The sequence below is a fragment of the Microcaecilia unicolor genome, chromosome 4 (assembly GCF_901765095.1).
Source record: "Microcaecilia unicolor chromosome 4, aMicUni1.1, whole genome shotgun sequence".
In the NCBI taxonomy this organism is placed as follows: Eukaryota; Metazoa; Chordata; class Amphibia; order Gymnophiona; family Siphonopidae; genus Microcaecilia; species Microcaecilia unicolor.
In genome coordinates, this window is record NC_044034.1 from 67,016,552 (window position 1) to 67,034,227 (window position 17,676).

Sequence of the window (17,676 nt, forward strand, 5' to 3'; positions counted from 1 at the left end):
CTGAAGAGTTGAGGTCCTTGCTAACACCCAATTGCTCTCGGGCTCTGACTGTGAAGCAGAACCCCCTTCTTTGGAGGAGAAGGAGAAGAGAGCCCTTGTTATTCAAGTCTTTAGATGGTAGGAACTTTTCTGCCTTATTGATTCTGTCTCTGAGGGCTTTGATCTCTCCAAGGCTCCCACTGCCAACACCTCCAAAGGTGATCCCCTTTTGGAGGGTCTGGCGGGGCCTCCAGAAGCATTTTCCACTTCACAAGGCACTTCTCCTGCATGATGCTAGCAGAGTGGGAGACACTGAATAGGGCTCAGAGAGGAGGGGGGATGCCTTCATAACAGGATATTTCTCGCATGTGACAATCACAGACTTAAAGGTTGCAAATTTTGTGCCGAGCAGCAAGGACTTTCTGATAATGATAACTTGAAAGGCATTCAAAGGTGACTAATGAATTTCAAGCAGAACATTGTCCTGCTGGTTGAATACTTTCAGGAAAGAGGGCTGATCATCACACGAGCTTATTAGGAATTACAGAGGCTGTATAAGCTTAACAGTATTATACATCAGATATACTGACTCCTGAAGCAGGCATTGTATTGCCAAAACACAATTCTGTGACAGTAGTGTTTTGAATGAGCACCAGCAGATTATACTAGGAAAGATCAATTTCTCTACCTCAATTTTCTGGTAGGAAGAGGTAATACCTGCTTGTCCAGGATGGTATGGCCTGATTAAAGAAAGGAAATTACTAGCAGAGCCGACAGAAGTCTGCATTATTTTTATTTGATGACTATCTGTTGGGAAGGGGGCTGGGGTTGGGCAATGTTATTGATGGTGGTTTTGTTTGTTGTTTGTATTGGAGAAGATTAGATGAACAGATTTAGGCCTGTGTTTATATCAGTTAGATTTGGCCGGCCAAGTTAGATGGCTGGCTCTGATTTTTAAAGTTACCCATCTCTTTCTTCTGATGTTTACTAAAGCTTAGTACACACTAAATGCTAAGAAGCCCATAGGTATAAAATAGGCTTCTTAGCATTTAGCACGTGCTATGCTTTAGTAAAAGGGCCCCTTAATCACATTTTCATTTAGAGGCTAAATTTAGTCATTCAATCCATTTGAGACTTGATGTATTAGGAACAAATTAAAACTCCAATTTCTAAACCATGGATTTTTTTTCTTTTACAGCAAATGGTCCGAGAACAATATACCACTGTAACAGAAGGCACTAACATAGAGAGGCCAGATCCCCTGTATTTCTACAAAATTGGCATCTATGGCTGGAGAAAGCGCTGCCTTTATCTACTTGTTCTTCTTCTGCTTATCATCCTACTAATAAATTTTGCTCTTACAATTTGGATTCTTAAAGTGATGTGGTTTTCTCCAGTAAGTAACCACTTTGGTTTTCTATTCCCCTTCCCAGTTTCTCTTTGGGAAGATAGACTCATTTCTGAAGGGCATTGCTCATTTGTGACCTCTGATGTGCCCCTCCTTTCTTTCCTGGGACCTGAATTTGGTCTAATTTGGACCTAATTAGCTCATTATTCAATTAAATTGCACATTCATATTGGGCATACGCCCAAATTTGCGTGTGCAATTCTGAGTGCCATATATACAGGGCTGGCTTTAGGGTGGCAAACAGGGCAGTTGCCCTGGGCCCTCATACCATAGGGGGCCCTAAGCCTGCCTCAAGCTGAAGGAAGCATAGGCTGAAGACCAGCTTTCGGGGCCCCTCCTTGGTTTCCCCTGGGGCCATGAATGTCTTACACCAGCCCTGCATATATTGAATTCAGGGGATGGTGTGTAAATTTGCACAAAGGATTATAGAATAAAGAGGTATGTGTTCACATACTGGCATTTACTGTATTCTTGCTACCTAAATCTTGATGGCTACTTATAGAATTACCCTCTTATGTTCCAAGCAATTTTAAAATAAGCAATTTCTATACATAAACATCTGTTTTATTTGCATAAGTAGCTTTTAAAGTGATTTCTTAACCTTTCTTTCGATGTACAGCAATTCATGTTTGAGAAATGAGATTTCATTTCCCTGGTGAGAAGGAGGTGAGCTATATTATGTTAACTTTTATGTAGCAGGTGGCAAAATTATGGAATAGCTTGCCTTCTGAACTAAGATCAATGACCAGCTATAGGCTATTTGGGAAACAATTGAAAGCGTTTCCAAACATTTGTTTTAGCTACAGTAAATGTAAGATTTGATGATTTGTTTTGTGAAGAACTTGTTTAAGAATATTTAGCATCTTGTTTTGTATCCCACAATGAGCTGTAAAAGGCATGTGCGGTCTATAAGAAGTATATTAGTACTGGTATTAAAATTATTTCTTGTAGTCCAAAAATTATACATACCATTACATGAGGATTAAGTTTACTCCTGTAGGGTGTTGGTAACAACTATATCATTTTTCATTTTTTTTCTTAAAAATTAACAGAGTTTGAAAATGAGCATACCATATGTTTCACATATCATCTTTACATCTTTACAGACTGGTATGGGATACTTGCAGGTTACAAGTGAAGGACTTCGGCTTGAAGGGGACTCAGAATTCCTTTTCCCATTGTATGCTAAAGAAATTCATTCTCGAAGGGTAAGTGGAAAACCAATAAAATATACAGACACAAATGTTTTTCCAATGCAATCAAAATTGAATGAAGCATTTTCAGACATAAGTATCTATTAAGTTATATGTAAGGGCATACTCTGAGGCATATTTTCAAAGCACTTAGCCTTCCAAAGTTCCATAGGTTAAGTGCTTTGAAAATATGCCTCTCTGTGTATTAATTGTGCATAATAAACATAAACCATTAAAATGACTACTATATCATGTAGCTCACCAAACCTTAGCTCTTCAAGAGCTATGAAATCAGAATGCAAAGTAGCTTCCCCCCATGTCCTTGATCAGCTTCTCCAAGCCCTCTCCAAACGGCAAATGACAGCTGAAGGTCAGCTGACTGAGAAGCTTCTTGGATGCTGCATCCACAGAAAGTTGCCCAATGTAACCCCTTGGTCAGGACCTGTTCTTTGGGAAGGTTGTCAGTTTCGTTCAGATAAGCAACAGTCCAGTTCAGTATTGAGGCTTAGCTAGCCCTTCAAGGACGGGCCTTTTCATGTCCTCAAAAGATCAGCAGACCTATGATCCTCCGGTTTGGCTGAAACTCCAGGAATTTCCAGTGAGGGTGTGCCAAGTTCTTCAGTGGCTCAGATAGGGAGCAGATTGACTCTCTTCAGCCACAAGTGGGCCCATAGTACCTCAGACCAGTGCATCTTTGAGATAGTCTGACATGGCTATTCCCAAGAGTTTGCTAATCTGGTGCCTGACAACTTCATGGTGTTGCCCTGTGGCTCAGAAGTAAAGTGACACTCGCCCTTCAGCACCACCTAGATTTGGGAGTGGTGGAGCCTGTCCCCTTGTGGAATAGGGCAAGGTCATTACTGTATTTCCTGGTCCCAAAGAAATGGGACTCCTTTCAGCCCAACCTTGGCCTCAAATGCCTACCTCAAAATCAGCACTTTAGATGGAAATGCTTCACTCAGTGATCACCTCCATCCAGCCAAACAACTTCCTGGCCTCCTTGTATATTTTGGAAACCTATCTCCATATTCCAATCAGGATGGACCACAAGATGGACCTGGTGCTCATTTTCAGTTTTGGACTCTTCTGTTTGGACTGGCAACTGCCCCTCACACCTTTTCCAAAGTAATGGTGGTGGATGTTGCTCAGAACATTCAAAGCCATCCATACCTGGACAATTGGTTCATCTGGGCCGACTCTGTGGCAGACTGAGCAACAGTCTCTTCTCAGGTCATCCTGTTCTTGGAGTGCTTGGACTGGGTGGTAAATTGGGTGACGAGTCACCTTTTACCATCTCAGAACATGAAATACTTGGGGGTCTGCTTCGGTACTGAGAACAGTCTCTCATGGAGGAACATATGGGCAAGTTGCAGGCACAGAAGCATAGCATGTGCAGTGTGAAAGCTCCCTCCCCCCCCCCCCCCCCAAAGGCTGGGAATATCTCCAGCTCTTGCTCTCCGTGGCAGCAACCCTAGAATTCAGTCTCAGGCTAATATTTGTCCTCTCTTGTCTCACTGGGCACTGGTCTCTCAGGACTTTGGCCTCCATCTGTGACTGTCTCTCAAAGCTCAATGCAGTCTGGACTGGTGGGACTGTCCCACACACCACTTTTTTTGTGGGGGTGGTGCTGCTGGACCCGTCTGATTGAGTGGTGATGACTACCGATGCAAGTCTCCTTGGGGGGGGGGGGGGGTGGTCACTGCTTAGACAGAGTGGCTCAGGGATGTTTGGTGGTCTATCTACAGCCTGGAGACCTAGGTGGTTTGTTTGGCCCAGAGATTCACCCCCTGCTCTGAGGAAAGCCTACATCAACAATAGTAGGAAACTACATAAAGAATGGGAAATCAAATGCAAAACACTGATAAGGAAGGCAAACAGACTTTGAAAAGAAGATTGCATTGGAAGCAAAATCGCTTAGTAAAAACTTTTTAAAGTATATTAAAAGCAAGAAGCCGGCAAAAGAATCGGTTGGACCTCTAGATGACCGAGGGGTAAAAGGGGCATTCAGGAAAGATAAGACCATAGTGAAGAGATTCAATGAAATTCTTTGCTTCGGGCTTCACCGAGGAACATGTGGGAGAGACACCGGTGCCAGAAATGGTATTCAATGCTGACGAGTCAGAGAAACCTGAATCAAATCTCTGTAAACCCGAAACCTGAATCAAATCTCTGTAAACCTGGAAGATGTAATGGGGCAGTTTTACAAACTGAAGAGTAGCAAATCGCCAGGACCGGATGTATTGATAAAATTGAAAAATGAACTTGCACAACTATTGTTAGTAATATATAATTTATCTTTAAAATCAAGCATGGTACCAGATTGGAGGGTGGCCAATGTAACGCCGATTTTTTAAAAAAAGGGTTCCAGAGTTGATCCAGGAAGCTACAGACCAGTGAGCCTGACGTCAGTGTCGGTCAAAATGGTAGAGACTATTACAAATTACAGAGCATATTCAAAAGCATGGATTAATGAGACAAAGCCAACATGGATTTAGTAAAGGAAAGTCTTGCCTCACCCATCTACTGCATTTCTTAGGGTGAACGAACATGTGGATAAAGGGGAGCCAATAAATGTTGTGTACCTGGATTTTCAAAAGGTGTTTGACAAAGTGCCTCATGAAAAACTCCATAGGTATTTGGAGGTAGTGTTCTACTGTGGATTAAAAACTGGCTAAAGGATAGAAAACAGAGTAGGGTTAAATGATCAGTATTCTCAATGGGGAAGGGTAGATAGTGGGGTTCCACAGGGGTCTGTGTTGGGTCCACTGTTTTTTAACATATTTATAAATGGTCTAGAGATGGGAGTAACTAGTAAGGTAATTAAATTTGCTGATGACACAAAGTTATTCAAAGTTGTTAAATCGCAAGAGGATTGTAAACAATTGCAAGATGATCTTACGAGACTGGGAGACTGAGCATCCAAATTGCAGATGATGTTTAATGTGAGCAAGTGCAAAGTGATGCATGTGGGAAAGTGGAACCCGAAATATAGGTACGTGATGCAAGGTTCCACGTTAGTAGTCACCGACCAGGAAAAGGATCTAGGAGTTATTGTTGGTGATACTTTGAAACCAGTTCTGCTGCGGCAGCAAAGAAAGCAAATAGAATGTTAGGTATTATTAAGAAAGGAATGGAAAATAAAAATGAGGATGTTATAATGCCTTTGTATCGGTCCATGGTGCAACCACACCTTGAATACTGTGTGCAATTCTTGTCACCGCATCTCAAAAAAGATATAGTGGTATTAGAAAAGGTGCAGAGAAGGGCGACAAAAATGATAAAGGGGATGGGACGACTTCTCTATGAGGAAAGGCTGAAGCAGCTTTGGCTCTTCAGCTTGGAGAAAAGACTGCTGAGGGGAGATATGATAGAGGCATATAAAATACTGAGTGGAGTGGAACGGGTAGATGTGAATGCTTGTTTACTCTTCCAAAAATACTAGGAATAGGGGGCACGCAATGAAGCTACAAGATAGTAAATTTAAAACAAATCAGAGGAAATATTTATTCACGCAACGTGCAATTAAACTAGAATTCTTTGCCAGAGAATGTAATAAAAGCCGTTAGCTTAGCGGGTTTTAAAAACGGTTTGGATGGCTTCCTAAAAGAAAGGTCCATAAGCCATTATTAAAATGGACTTGGGAAAATCCGCTGCTTATTTCTAGGAAAAGCAGCATAAATGTACCGTTTTTGGATGTTGCTAGGTACTTGTGACCTGGATTGGCCACTGTTGGAAATAGGATGCTGGGCTTGATGGAGCTTTGGTCTGTCCCAGTATGGCAACACTTATGTATTATGTATGTATGTAAAAAACAAGGAAGCACCAAGAGTCAGGCAATGACCCAGGAAGCAGCATCCCTTTGCCGTTGGGTGGAAGCTAACTTCCTGGCAGTATTGATAGTCCACATAGCTGGCAAAGACAATATTCAGGTGGACTCTCTCAGCCATTTGCTCCTGGATCTGAGTGAGTGGGAACTAGAGTGTTCAGCCTTTCAGCTTCTACTGAACTGGTTGGGGCTGCCAGTGTTCAATCTGATTGCCTTGAGCAAGAATACAAAGTCAGAATGCTTTTTCAGCTGCAGGAAGCAAGCTGCCTCAATGGGCATAGATGCTCTAGTCCAGCACTGACCTAGGAAGGAGCTTTTTACATCTTTCTGCATGGCCTCTCATTGGCTTCGCATAATAGCATAGCATCATTTCCTGGTCCTTCTGGTGGCACTGGATTGGCCTTGAAGACCATGGTATGTAAATCTGGTCTGCTTACTGGTGGGAGCTGCTCTTCCCCTTCTTAGGGGCTGAGGTCTGCTCCAGCAGGGACTGTGGGATATGGAGGATCCTGGATCCCTTCTGGCTTACAGTTTGGACCTTAAGAATTGCGCTAAGTGAGGAAGGGGTTTTTGCCCGTTTGTTGTTGCCACTTTCTCAAAGTCCATAAGTCATCCACTTCCTTGGCTTACTTCGGTGTATGGAAGGTTTTTAGGGCTGGTATGAACAGTGTTCCCTTTTGCCTTGGAAGGCTCAGATTTTTGGAGCAGGAATTCAATCAGGTGCAGGCGCTGAACTCATTTAAGATTCAGCTAGTGGCCTTTTCCTGCTACTGGGATAAAGTTCTGGGACTTTCCATGGCCATTCATTGGGACATTGCTCGGTTTTTGAAGGGAATCACTCACTTTTGACTTCCTGTTCGGCTATATTTTCCTTCTTGGGATTTGAATCTAGTGCTGATTGTCCTCTCAGGAGCCCCTTTATAGCCTCTGAGGTTTGGTTTTGATCAAGGATCTCACTTGGAAGGTGGTTTTCTTGGTGGCAAGTTCCTCTGTTAGGAGAGTGTCGGAACTGTCCTATCAGGATCCATTTTTCTCCTTTACAGAGGACTCTGTGTCTATTTGCACAGTTCCCTCCTTCAATATTAAAGTGATATCTCCCTTTCATGTGAGCCAGGAAATCTGCTTACTTGCCTTTGTGGACCTGGATTTAAATTTAAGGGCTGGCAGGCTGCACAAGCTGGATATCCGCAGAGTCCTGCTTAGGTACTTGAAGGAGAGAAACACTTTTCAGCTCTCTGATTATCGTTTGTTCTGTTCCAAGACTTCCATAAGGGCCAGTCAGAGTCAAAGGCATCCATTGTAAGCTATGCTGGATCTAGGCAGCCATTGAAGAAGTCTGAGCAGTCTCCCTGGAAGATATCTGCAGGGCAGTGACTTGTTCATCGCTCCACTCCTTTGTGAAGCATTACAGACTAGATGTGCTGGCCAGAGTCTGTTCAGACTTTGGTATGGCCATCATTTAGGAGGCCTTGTCTTCCCCCTCCTCGTGAGTTCTGCTTGGGTACATCCCATTTGTCAGGATGATTCAGCCAGGAATCTAAAGAAGGTGAAAGTTGGTCATACCTGTTAATATCCTGTCTTTAGTCTGGCTGCATTATCCTGAGGCCTCCAGCCCCCTTCTCTCCAGGAAGACTTCAGTTTATGGGACTCCTAAGGATCTCTGTCTTTCTAGTGGTGGTCAAAAAAAAGTTAAGTTTCTGGTTATAAAATTGATTGTACCAGCAATGTTGGTTGGGGCATGGATGTGATCAAAGAGACCTTCCATTGCTTTGATAGAGGCATACTGGAGTTTTCCACTGAGCACCAGTTATTATACCGGTGATGTCACTGGGAAAAAAATCAGTTTCTTTACCTCCATCTCTTGATAGGAGGCAATAACAGCCCACTTATCAGGATGATGCAGCTGGACTAAAGGAAAGAAAATTAACAAATATGACCAAATTTCACTATTCAGTACCATCAGGTCTGTGGATACTAGCACTAAATATATGTGGGCCATTGCTGGTGTTGAAAGTAAATACTAATTGTGGAATTTAAATATTACCCAAAAGATTTCTATATGGTTTTATATTGATACCATTAAAAATTAGAATCATCATGATTTTTAATCATTTTTATACCTTGTTCTACGTAGGACTCACCACTGCTGCTGAATTCTACTCAGAATATAACAGTAAATGCTCGCAATTCAGAAGGGAATGTCACAGGCAGATTACAAGTGGGTAAGTCTCCATCCTTTCTTTCCTTCCATTGTAAGCAATTTCTCTCAACATATTTGCAAAACCTAGCTGCTGTTAAATAACAGTTTGTTTCAAATCAAATAATAATAATAGGCTAACAAAAAAGTTAGGAGGCTGGAATGAGCATGGAACAAAATAAAAGATGAACATACACTCAACACATGGAAACTATTGCAAAGAAAATACAAATATGCAATAAGACAAACCAAAAGGTCATATTACAAAACCAAAATAGGGCCAAACTACAAAGACACGCATAAACTATTCCAACTTGTGAACAAACTAATAGATACCACACCGGTAACCACAACCAACACAGACACCCCATCAGTAGACAACCTTGCAAAAATACTTCAGTGAGAAAATTCACGTTACCACCTAATACCACTGACCACGAAAAATTTATGGACTGTCTGGACCCAAACCCCGATGAATACCCAGCAGACTGAATCTGGACAAACTTTGATCTACTAACCGACGAAACCATCACCCAAGCGATCAACAGGCTCACCAAATCCCACTGCAAACTGGACATATGTCCCAATAACCTAATAAAATCTGCACCTCAACGATTCATAGTAGACCTCACGTCACACCTAAACTTCATGCTACAACATGGACTCTTCCCTAAGGATAAAGGAAACATACTACTAACCCCAATACCCAAAGACTCAAAGAAAAAAGCAAATGACATAACCAACTACTGCCCGGTAGCATCCATTCCTATGGCAGTCAAACTAATGGAAAGTATGGTAACCAAGCAGCTTACTGACTACTTAAACAAATTCTCAGTACTACATGAATCACAATCAGGATTCCGATCCAACCACAGCACCGAAACAGTACTAATCACTCTACTAACCAAATTCAAACAAGCAATTGCAATATACTTCTCCTACAATTCGACATGTCCAGCGCGTTTGACATTGTGAGCCACAAAATACTATTAAATATCCTAGAATACTTCGTACTTAGTTGGATCAAAGGCTTCCTAACAGCAAGAACATACAAAGTGTCATCAAACTCGAACACATCATCACCATGGAAACCTGAGTGTGGAGTACCCCAAGGATCACCGCTTTCACCGACCCTTTTCAACCTAATGATGACACCCCTAGCCAAATCATCCATATCAGTAACCTGGAGAATGGAGCCATATTTTATGCCCTTCTTCACAAGATTATTTGGTCTTCATTCAAACAGACAAAAAGTGAGCATGCTTTATGTAAACAAGCAGGGGGTGCATAAGATCTCTCCATCTGTGCTAAGAAGTGAGAAACAAGGATTTGGGATTTTGTCATAACAAGTCACATCCAAATACAAACAGCTTATCTCCCCAGTGCCAGAATCAAATGGCAAGAGACTCGGCAGAGTCCTCTCCAACCACTCAAGTGGTCCCTGCATGACATGGTGCTGCAATCCAGCTTATAAGCTTGAGGGATCTCTTTAATAGATCTATTTGAAAATGCAAAGCTGCAGTTTTTCTGTTCAGTCCATCCGTCACCACATTGTCTGGCAAAGGATACTGTGGCCTGTACTTTACACTTATTCTCCAGTCCTACTCATAGCAAAGACCACAAGTTTTACAGAGGCAGGCACAGTGATTTTCGTGGTACCCCACTGGCCTCATCAAAAGTTGTTTTCTCTTCTAAAGCACATAGTACTGCAGGCTTCCAGACGTTCCACTGTTAATCATGCACAGCAAGGGCTGTCTTATTCATGAAAGCCCTAGACCTAACACCATGGAAATTGAACAGTAATTATTCACAGAACTAGGTCTTCTGATGCATATTCAAGATATTTTAATTGCTGCAAACATTTTCTACCATAAGCACCTGTGCCTTTCAGTGGAAGAGATTTTCTCTCTGGTGCTTCGCAAATGGCTATGACCCCATTCACCTCAACTTCATTTAGTCTGAGCTCAAGTCAATTGACATTAAATATGTTAAGACAATTTCAAGTTTCAAATGTATTTTAATATTTGATATACTGCCCTTGAGGAGCCTTTTAGAGCAGTTTACAAAAATAAAAGGAAAAGGAACTACATCAATTAGATAGGACAGAAAAGAGCAGTAATACTGCAGGATGGACCCACTGGTTACCATCCCCAAGGTCCTCCCATATTTCCCCTAAGGGAAGTGAAGGAGACCTACGGGGTAATTGCATCACATAACTGCTCTTCATTTTAAAACTCACTGGCCCCCCGGTGGCTTACTAAATTTCTTTTAAGATTCTACTGTTGACCCACAGAGTCTTGAACACTGGGATCCTGTCTTGTCTTTCCCCTATTCTCATCCTCCACATTGTCTTCACTGATTGAACATGCATTGTTTGTCAGTTCCTTTGTTTTTTTGGCAAGAGGCCTGAATCTAACAGGTATGCGGTTTTCATTTTTTTGATGCTACTAACTTAAGGAATTCATTACCCCTTGCACTGAGTCCTAATACAAAATATTTAGGGCAGGACTAAAGACTCTTTTACATATTGGTATTCAGTGAGTCACAAAGGCACAGGGATGGGCAGTTACTTACCTTGTCATATGTTGTGGTGGTCTTTGTCCACTACTTACTATCCTATCACATTTTGGAGCTTTCTCTTTATTTTCTTCTTATGTATTTTACTTATTGTAAAAAGGTAGAACATAGTTCTATAAAGAAGCACCTATTTTTAGGCACCAATTTGGAGCCTATTAAATTAGGGGCCTACTTTTCATTATATAATATTAGTGTAACAGGTCAAATATGTGCCTATATTTTAGGCATGAGCAGTTACACCAGCCGTAGAGCTAGTGTAAGTGTTTGCACCTAGATTGTTAAATATTCGTAAATCATAATATTCTATAATTTATGCATGTAATTGTGTGCCCCACCCAAACTCCACCCATGTGAATGCTTATCTGCAAAATACACACCAACAAAATCTGGCATGCAATTACAGAATAGCCCTAGTTACAAATTGATTGTGAATCCTCCAGGTACAGGGAAATACTTAGTAGCTCAAAGTGAGTTACATGCAGGTACACTACTGCTCAAAAGGTGTGAGTTAAATCAAACTAAATAAATATGGCCATTTACACACACATTTGTTCACAAATGGGTATAATGACTAGAATATTGGCATTTATGTGCAATTTTACTACTAAATATGGGCCGCTTCTTACAGATTAACATAGTAAATGACAGCAGATAAAGACATATGTGGTGCATCCAACCTGCCCAACAGTCTCACATTCATTATCAAATTGTTATTGAGCCAACAATCCAATAGTATTGTTCTTTTATTTGCTGAGTTCTACTTTATGATGCCTTCCCCTCCCCCACTGAGCTATAGAGGATCCACACTCATAGCATACCTTATTCCTGGATATTCAGTGCTGAGCCTTGTCTAGACACTAGCATTGAACATTTGGGTTTATGTGGCTGGCTAAGTGCAGGTAAGTGTGCTACTCAGCAATTAACTGCTTAAGCGACACCACATAAAGATAGGGACTGAGTGTTAAGTGATCCGATATTGGCACTTAATCGCATACATGCCGACTCCATCCCCAGACTGCCCACAAAATAGCCAGCTTTCAGTTTAGCGATCTGTGTTGATATTCAGCAGCACTAACCAGTTAAGTGCCTCTGGCTATCAGCAGATGGCCCCGCACCGGTGATTTAAATGGCCAGGAACCTCTCCTTTCCGCTTAAATTACTTTGAATACTTACCCACAAACTTTTATCTTTTTCAGAACATAGTCATTATTAGACTAGTTCTGTTAGGAATATCTGCCTGCAGTGTATGGAGAGAGGCCAAGATATCCAAGCTACCCACTGACACAGTAGTGTTCATCACACCTTCCTCAGCTTCAACTACACATTTCCCCAGAGGTATATAGATTTTGGAAATAGCAATGATCTCCTCATTAGTTATTTTCAGAACTTCCTTCAAGTACATCTTCTAAAATTTGTTGGGAAAATTAAGCATTTTCTTATGCTTGTTCCTAAGGTAGTTTTCCAGTACTTACACTTATTAAGGGTAGCTAAGCCATTCTTAATAAGACAACTGCCCGTACTTGTGAGGAGGACATATGAGTTTTTAATGCCTCACTTGCTGAGGCAAGGGGCTCAGCTTTCCATTATTCATTTATTTATTGAGGAGTCCTTTTACTAAACTGCGGGAAAAAGGGCCCCTCGGTAGCGGCGGGGGATTTTTTCCCGCAGCCGGTAAAATACCCCCCCCCAAAAAAAAAAATGGTTACGTGGTTAGATAACTCTTACCACATGGCCATGCAGTGGGGAGCACTTACTGCCACCCATTGAGGTGGCAGTAAAGGCTCCTGCAGTAATCCGGTGGTAAACAAGGCAGCGTGCGGGGATGACCAATTATCACCGGGTTAGCGCCGCACTAGGGAAAGTGGCATGCACTGCAGCTGGAAATACCACTGGTAGCTGCATTGCGCCAACGATAGTTCTGTTCTAGCTTGCAGTAAGCCAGTGTTGGGCTTAATGCCACTTTGTAAAAGACCCCCTTAGTTATTAAACTTATATCCCCATTCAATCATGTTCCTCTTGCTTGGTTACAGTCCCCTCACAAAACTCCTACATTTGAAAAACTGATTCAAAATGTGCCTTTTCCATTCTTACAATCACCTCCAAGATTTCCTCAAGAGACACCTTATAGCCCAGCACACTTTTCCCCACTCGTGCTAATCATGGTAATGCTACTGGTGTGGGGGCTGTGGTAAGAACTGAAGGTGATTCACTGACCTGAATAGTGAAAGCAGTGCTCTCCAGAAATCCATCTGAAACCCCTCTTAGCAGCCTCTACCTCTCTTCAGGAAAAATATCTTCAAATTCTGATCAAACTACTTAATTCCTTCTTGAGCTGACTTATTCCCAGTGCTTCTCCTTTGGCTCTTCTGAGTGTGACTTCCTTCTCTGAATATGACTTCCGAAGCGTGGCAGTGACCAAGTCCAACTGCATCACTGTGGAGGCTCCCTGCCAACAGAGCCGAGTATAGTATTCTGGTGTCTCTGCGTAACAGTATTCAGAAGCAATCCTGCTATCACTACCATAGACATCTATTGATCCCCACGCCATTAGACCACCAGGGTTGGTCTTAATCTTTATATTCATCTTACCCTTAAGAACGTGTAAATTTGTACAAGAGTGCTTGTATGCTAATGGGGCAATTGTAGGACCTTATTCTATAAACCCAAAAGTTTAGCACTCACTAATGGCTATGCAGTCTATTTTATACCTGTGGATCGCATGGCACTTAGCGCACACTAATTTCTGTTATTTCATGCTCAAGGCCCCTTTTACAAAGCAGCGTTAAGCGTTAGTTTAACTTGCTAAAAAGGAACTACTGCCAGGCTACCGCAGCAGCCCAATGGTAGTAACCACCTCAATGGATGGCGGTAAGGGCATCCCCCCCCCCCCCCCCCACACACACACCCCTGAAATGGCTGTGCAGCTTCAGTTGCCGCAGGGCTATTTCTTTTTAAAAAAGAAAGACCTACCTTTTACCCGCTGCGGTAAAAGGGGGCCTCAGCACACATCAAAAACACACGCCAATGCCAGCGTAGGCCCCCTTTGCTGCAGCTTGATAAAAGGAGCCCTAAGTACCCCTTAACCAGTTAGAAGTAGGTGGCCTGGAGGTGTCCCCTGGGTGGGTTTTCAATTTAGTCAGTAAGCACGGATTTCCTGAACTAAGGAGGTGATTCCCTGTTTTATAAAGGCAGCATATAGTTTCTTAATAAAATAAATAAGTAAAAATTTAGGCACCCTGTTATGAAATTGCACTTTAGTAAAAGAGGCCCTAAATTTGTCTGCCTGTTGATTTTGGGCAGACAAATTTAGCCAGTCTGTGGAGTAAAATGAGTTTCCTTTATATCTGAGTACATTTCTTAAGTAATTGGAGCAACAATAACATCTTGATCACAACTGCAGAAAGCACAAAAAATTTGAAATAAACAGCATTTTATAAGATGAAAAATAGTAGGAAGATGCATGAAAAATTAGAAACCACAAACTTAAAGACAATTCCAGCTGTAGATTATAATTGTACTACCAAATAGACACTGGAAATAGCTGACCACCACAAATCATAATTCCATTTTTCCTGTCTTGTTCTGTAGCAGTCTAGACAAGAGATCTGGATTCCAAAACTGTAAGTTATCATTAAGCTTATATTTAAATAATAATATAAATGGCGTCATGCCTTAATTGCAAAACTTTTTTACACCTTTAGTAAATTTTGCAACATCAGGATATATAATAATAACCCCCTAATTCAATAAAAGTCGCCAAAAATTGCACGTGCAAATTTGGACGCGCACCCAATTTGTGCATGCAATTTAACTGAATAATAAGCTAATTAGTGCTAATTGGCTTAACAAGCAATTATTGGCACTAATTAGATTTAATTGGAACGTACGTGCATAAATTATTTACATGCGAGTAAAAAAAAAAAAGGCATAGAATTGGGAGGGACATGGGCGTTCCTAGTATTTATGCACGTTGTTATAGAATATGGGGGATATGCATCCAGTTTAGGCATGTACATTTGCACCATGTTTCAGTTAGTGGAAATGACTGCTCCAAAGTTAGGCTTGAGCCCTGGGCATAAGCGCTTATAAAATGGCTCTTTTTTCGGCCCCATATATAGAATCTACCCTCAAATCCTTTCATTCAAAAATTCTTTTACGCAATTTCAACTCTTATTCCTGGTTTGAGTCTCCTGGGAAGGTCACTAGCAAAGTTCTTTCCTTTAGTAAATGAAAGTGAGGAAAATCCAAAACCAGCTATTTTCCCTCATAAGTTTGGTTTTATTTTTGTAAGGAGATATAGTGACAAAGAAGAGTCTATTCCTTTGCAATCACAATTTTTTCTGTTAGGAATGTCTTGGCAAAATGTTTCAGAAATACATGTTTGAAAATTTGGTTTCTTCAAATTTTTTATGTTTTCCAGTTTTCTGTGAGTCCCCAGTTTATCTTGTACTAGCATAGAACTGATCTTGTACATAGAGTCCACCTTTTTATTTAACTTGAAATAATCCAGGTGAATTCTTCCCATAGTCATATCGTGAGCTAAGAAATATTCCCCCTTTAAGGTCCACAACTGCCTGCTCCAAAGAACTAATTCTATGGCCCATGGTTTGCTTTATTTCTAGCACTAGCCGTTGAGCCCGTTAAAACGGGCTACTATTGGAATGGGGGTGTTCCAAGGCCCCCCCCCCCCCCGAGGTCGCCGCCGCCACCACCCCTCCACCCGGCCCGGGCCCTCTGTTCGCTATTAATTCAACTTTCATCGCTGCAGCACGCAGATCAGCTGAGCTCCCGTCGGCCTGGCCTTCCTTCTCTGCCTGTGTCCCGCCCTCATGTGACGTACTGTCGGCGAGGGCGGGACACAGGCAGGGAAGGAAGGCCGACTGGAGCTCAGCTGATCTGCGTGATGTAAGTTGAATTAATTGCAATCAGAGGGCCCGTGCCGGGTGGAGGGGTGGCTGCGGCGACTCGGGGGGGGGGGGGGGTTACCGGTGGTGGCGACCTGGGGGGGGGGGGAGCACAGTTTCCCTCTCTGTCCCGCCCTCGTCATCACGTATTGACGCGGAGGCGGGACAGAGCGGGAAGTCTCTACTGCGCATTTGCGAGTGAGTTCGGTCACTCGCCATTTATATGTTTGATAGCTTTCCAAATTAAGGTGTTATTTTCCCTGAATCCATGGGGACTGCAGCCAGTTTTCCAAGTTCCTCCAAAAACTGATCTTCAGCCATCTTGGGACTCAACAAAATTCCAATCAATGGGTGCAGCTCCATAATGACGCTGCATCTGCTAGTCAATGGTTCTGCTATCCAGTGTGACTCTGATTCCAGCAGGTCATCCCATCTCTCAGAAGAGTCCCATTTGTCAAACTTGCAAGCCTTAGGTGTCAGAAGGTGATCAAAAAACCTGATCTGACAATAGCAGTGAGCTCCTTTCACTGATCTGGTCCCAATCCAACTCATTTCCTATAGGGGCTACAGAGGAAATTGGAGGGTCATTGGATAGGAGGAAATGTCCTATTGTGGATTAAAAACTGGTTGAAGGATAGGAAACAGAGAGTGGGGTTAAATGGGCTGTATTCACAATGGAGAAAGGGTAGTTAGTGGGGTTCCTCAGGGGTCTGTGCTAGGACCGCTGCTTTTTAATATATTTATAAACGATTTAGAGATGGGAGTAACTAGCAAGGTAATTAAATTTGCTGATGACACAAAGTTATTCAAAGTCGTTAACTCGCGACAGGATTGTGAAAAATTACATAAGGACCTTACGAGACTGGGAGACTGGGCAGCTAAATGGCAGATGACGTTTAATGTGAGCAACTGCAAGGTGATGCACGTGAGAAAAAAGAACCCGAATTATAGCTACGTCATGCAAGGTTCCACGTTAGGAGTTACGGACCAAGAAAGGGATCTGGGTGTCATCGTCGATAATACACTGAAACCTTCTGCTCAGTGTGCTGCTGCGGCTAGGAAAGCGAATAGAATGTTGGGTATTATTAGGAAAGGTATGGAAAACAGGTGTGAGGATGTTATAATGCCGTTGTATCACTATATGGTGCAACCGCACCTTGAATATTGTGTTCAATTCTGGTTGCCGCATCTCAAGAAAGATATATTAGAATTGGAAAAGGTGCAGCGAAGGGCGACTAAAATGATAGCGGGGATGGGACAACTTCCCTATGAAGAAAGCCTAAGGAGGCTAGGGCTTTTCAGCTTGGAGAAGAGACGGCTGAGGAGAGACATGCTATAGAGTTATATAAAATAATGAGTGGATTGGAACAGGTGGATGTGAAGCGTCTGTTCACGCTTTCCAAAAATACTAGGACAAGGGGGCATGCGATGAAACTACAGTGTAGTAAATTTAAAACAAATCGGAGAAAATATTTCTTCACTCAACGCATAATTAAACTCTGGAATTTGTTGCCGGAGAACGTGGTGAAGGCGGTTAACTTGGCAGAGTTTAAAAAGGGGTTAGACGGTTTCCTAAAGGGCAAGTCCATAAA

The 17,676-nt window shown here is 42.2% G+C and overlaps 1 protein-coding gene across 2 annotated transcripts in view; it reads left to right on the forward strand.

Moving 5' to 3' along the window:
- Window positions 1-17,676, forward strand: part of SGCG (sarcoglycan gamma) — a 110,458-nt gene that overhangs the window by 60,165 nt on the left and 32,617 nt on the right. For both annotated transcript variants that reach the window (XM_030200308.1, XM_030200309.1), the window contains exons 2-4: window positions 1,178-1,375; window positions 2,494-2,595; window positions 8,541-8,628. In XM_030200308.1, coding sequence (XP_030056168.1) covers window positions 1,178-1,375; window positions 2,494-2,595; window positions 8,541-8,628 — 388 coding nt within the window. The remainder of the gene's footprint in view (window positions 1-1,177; window positions 1,376-2,493; window positions 2,596-8,540; window positions 8,629-17,676) is intronic.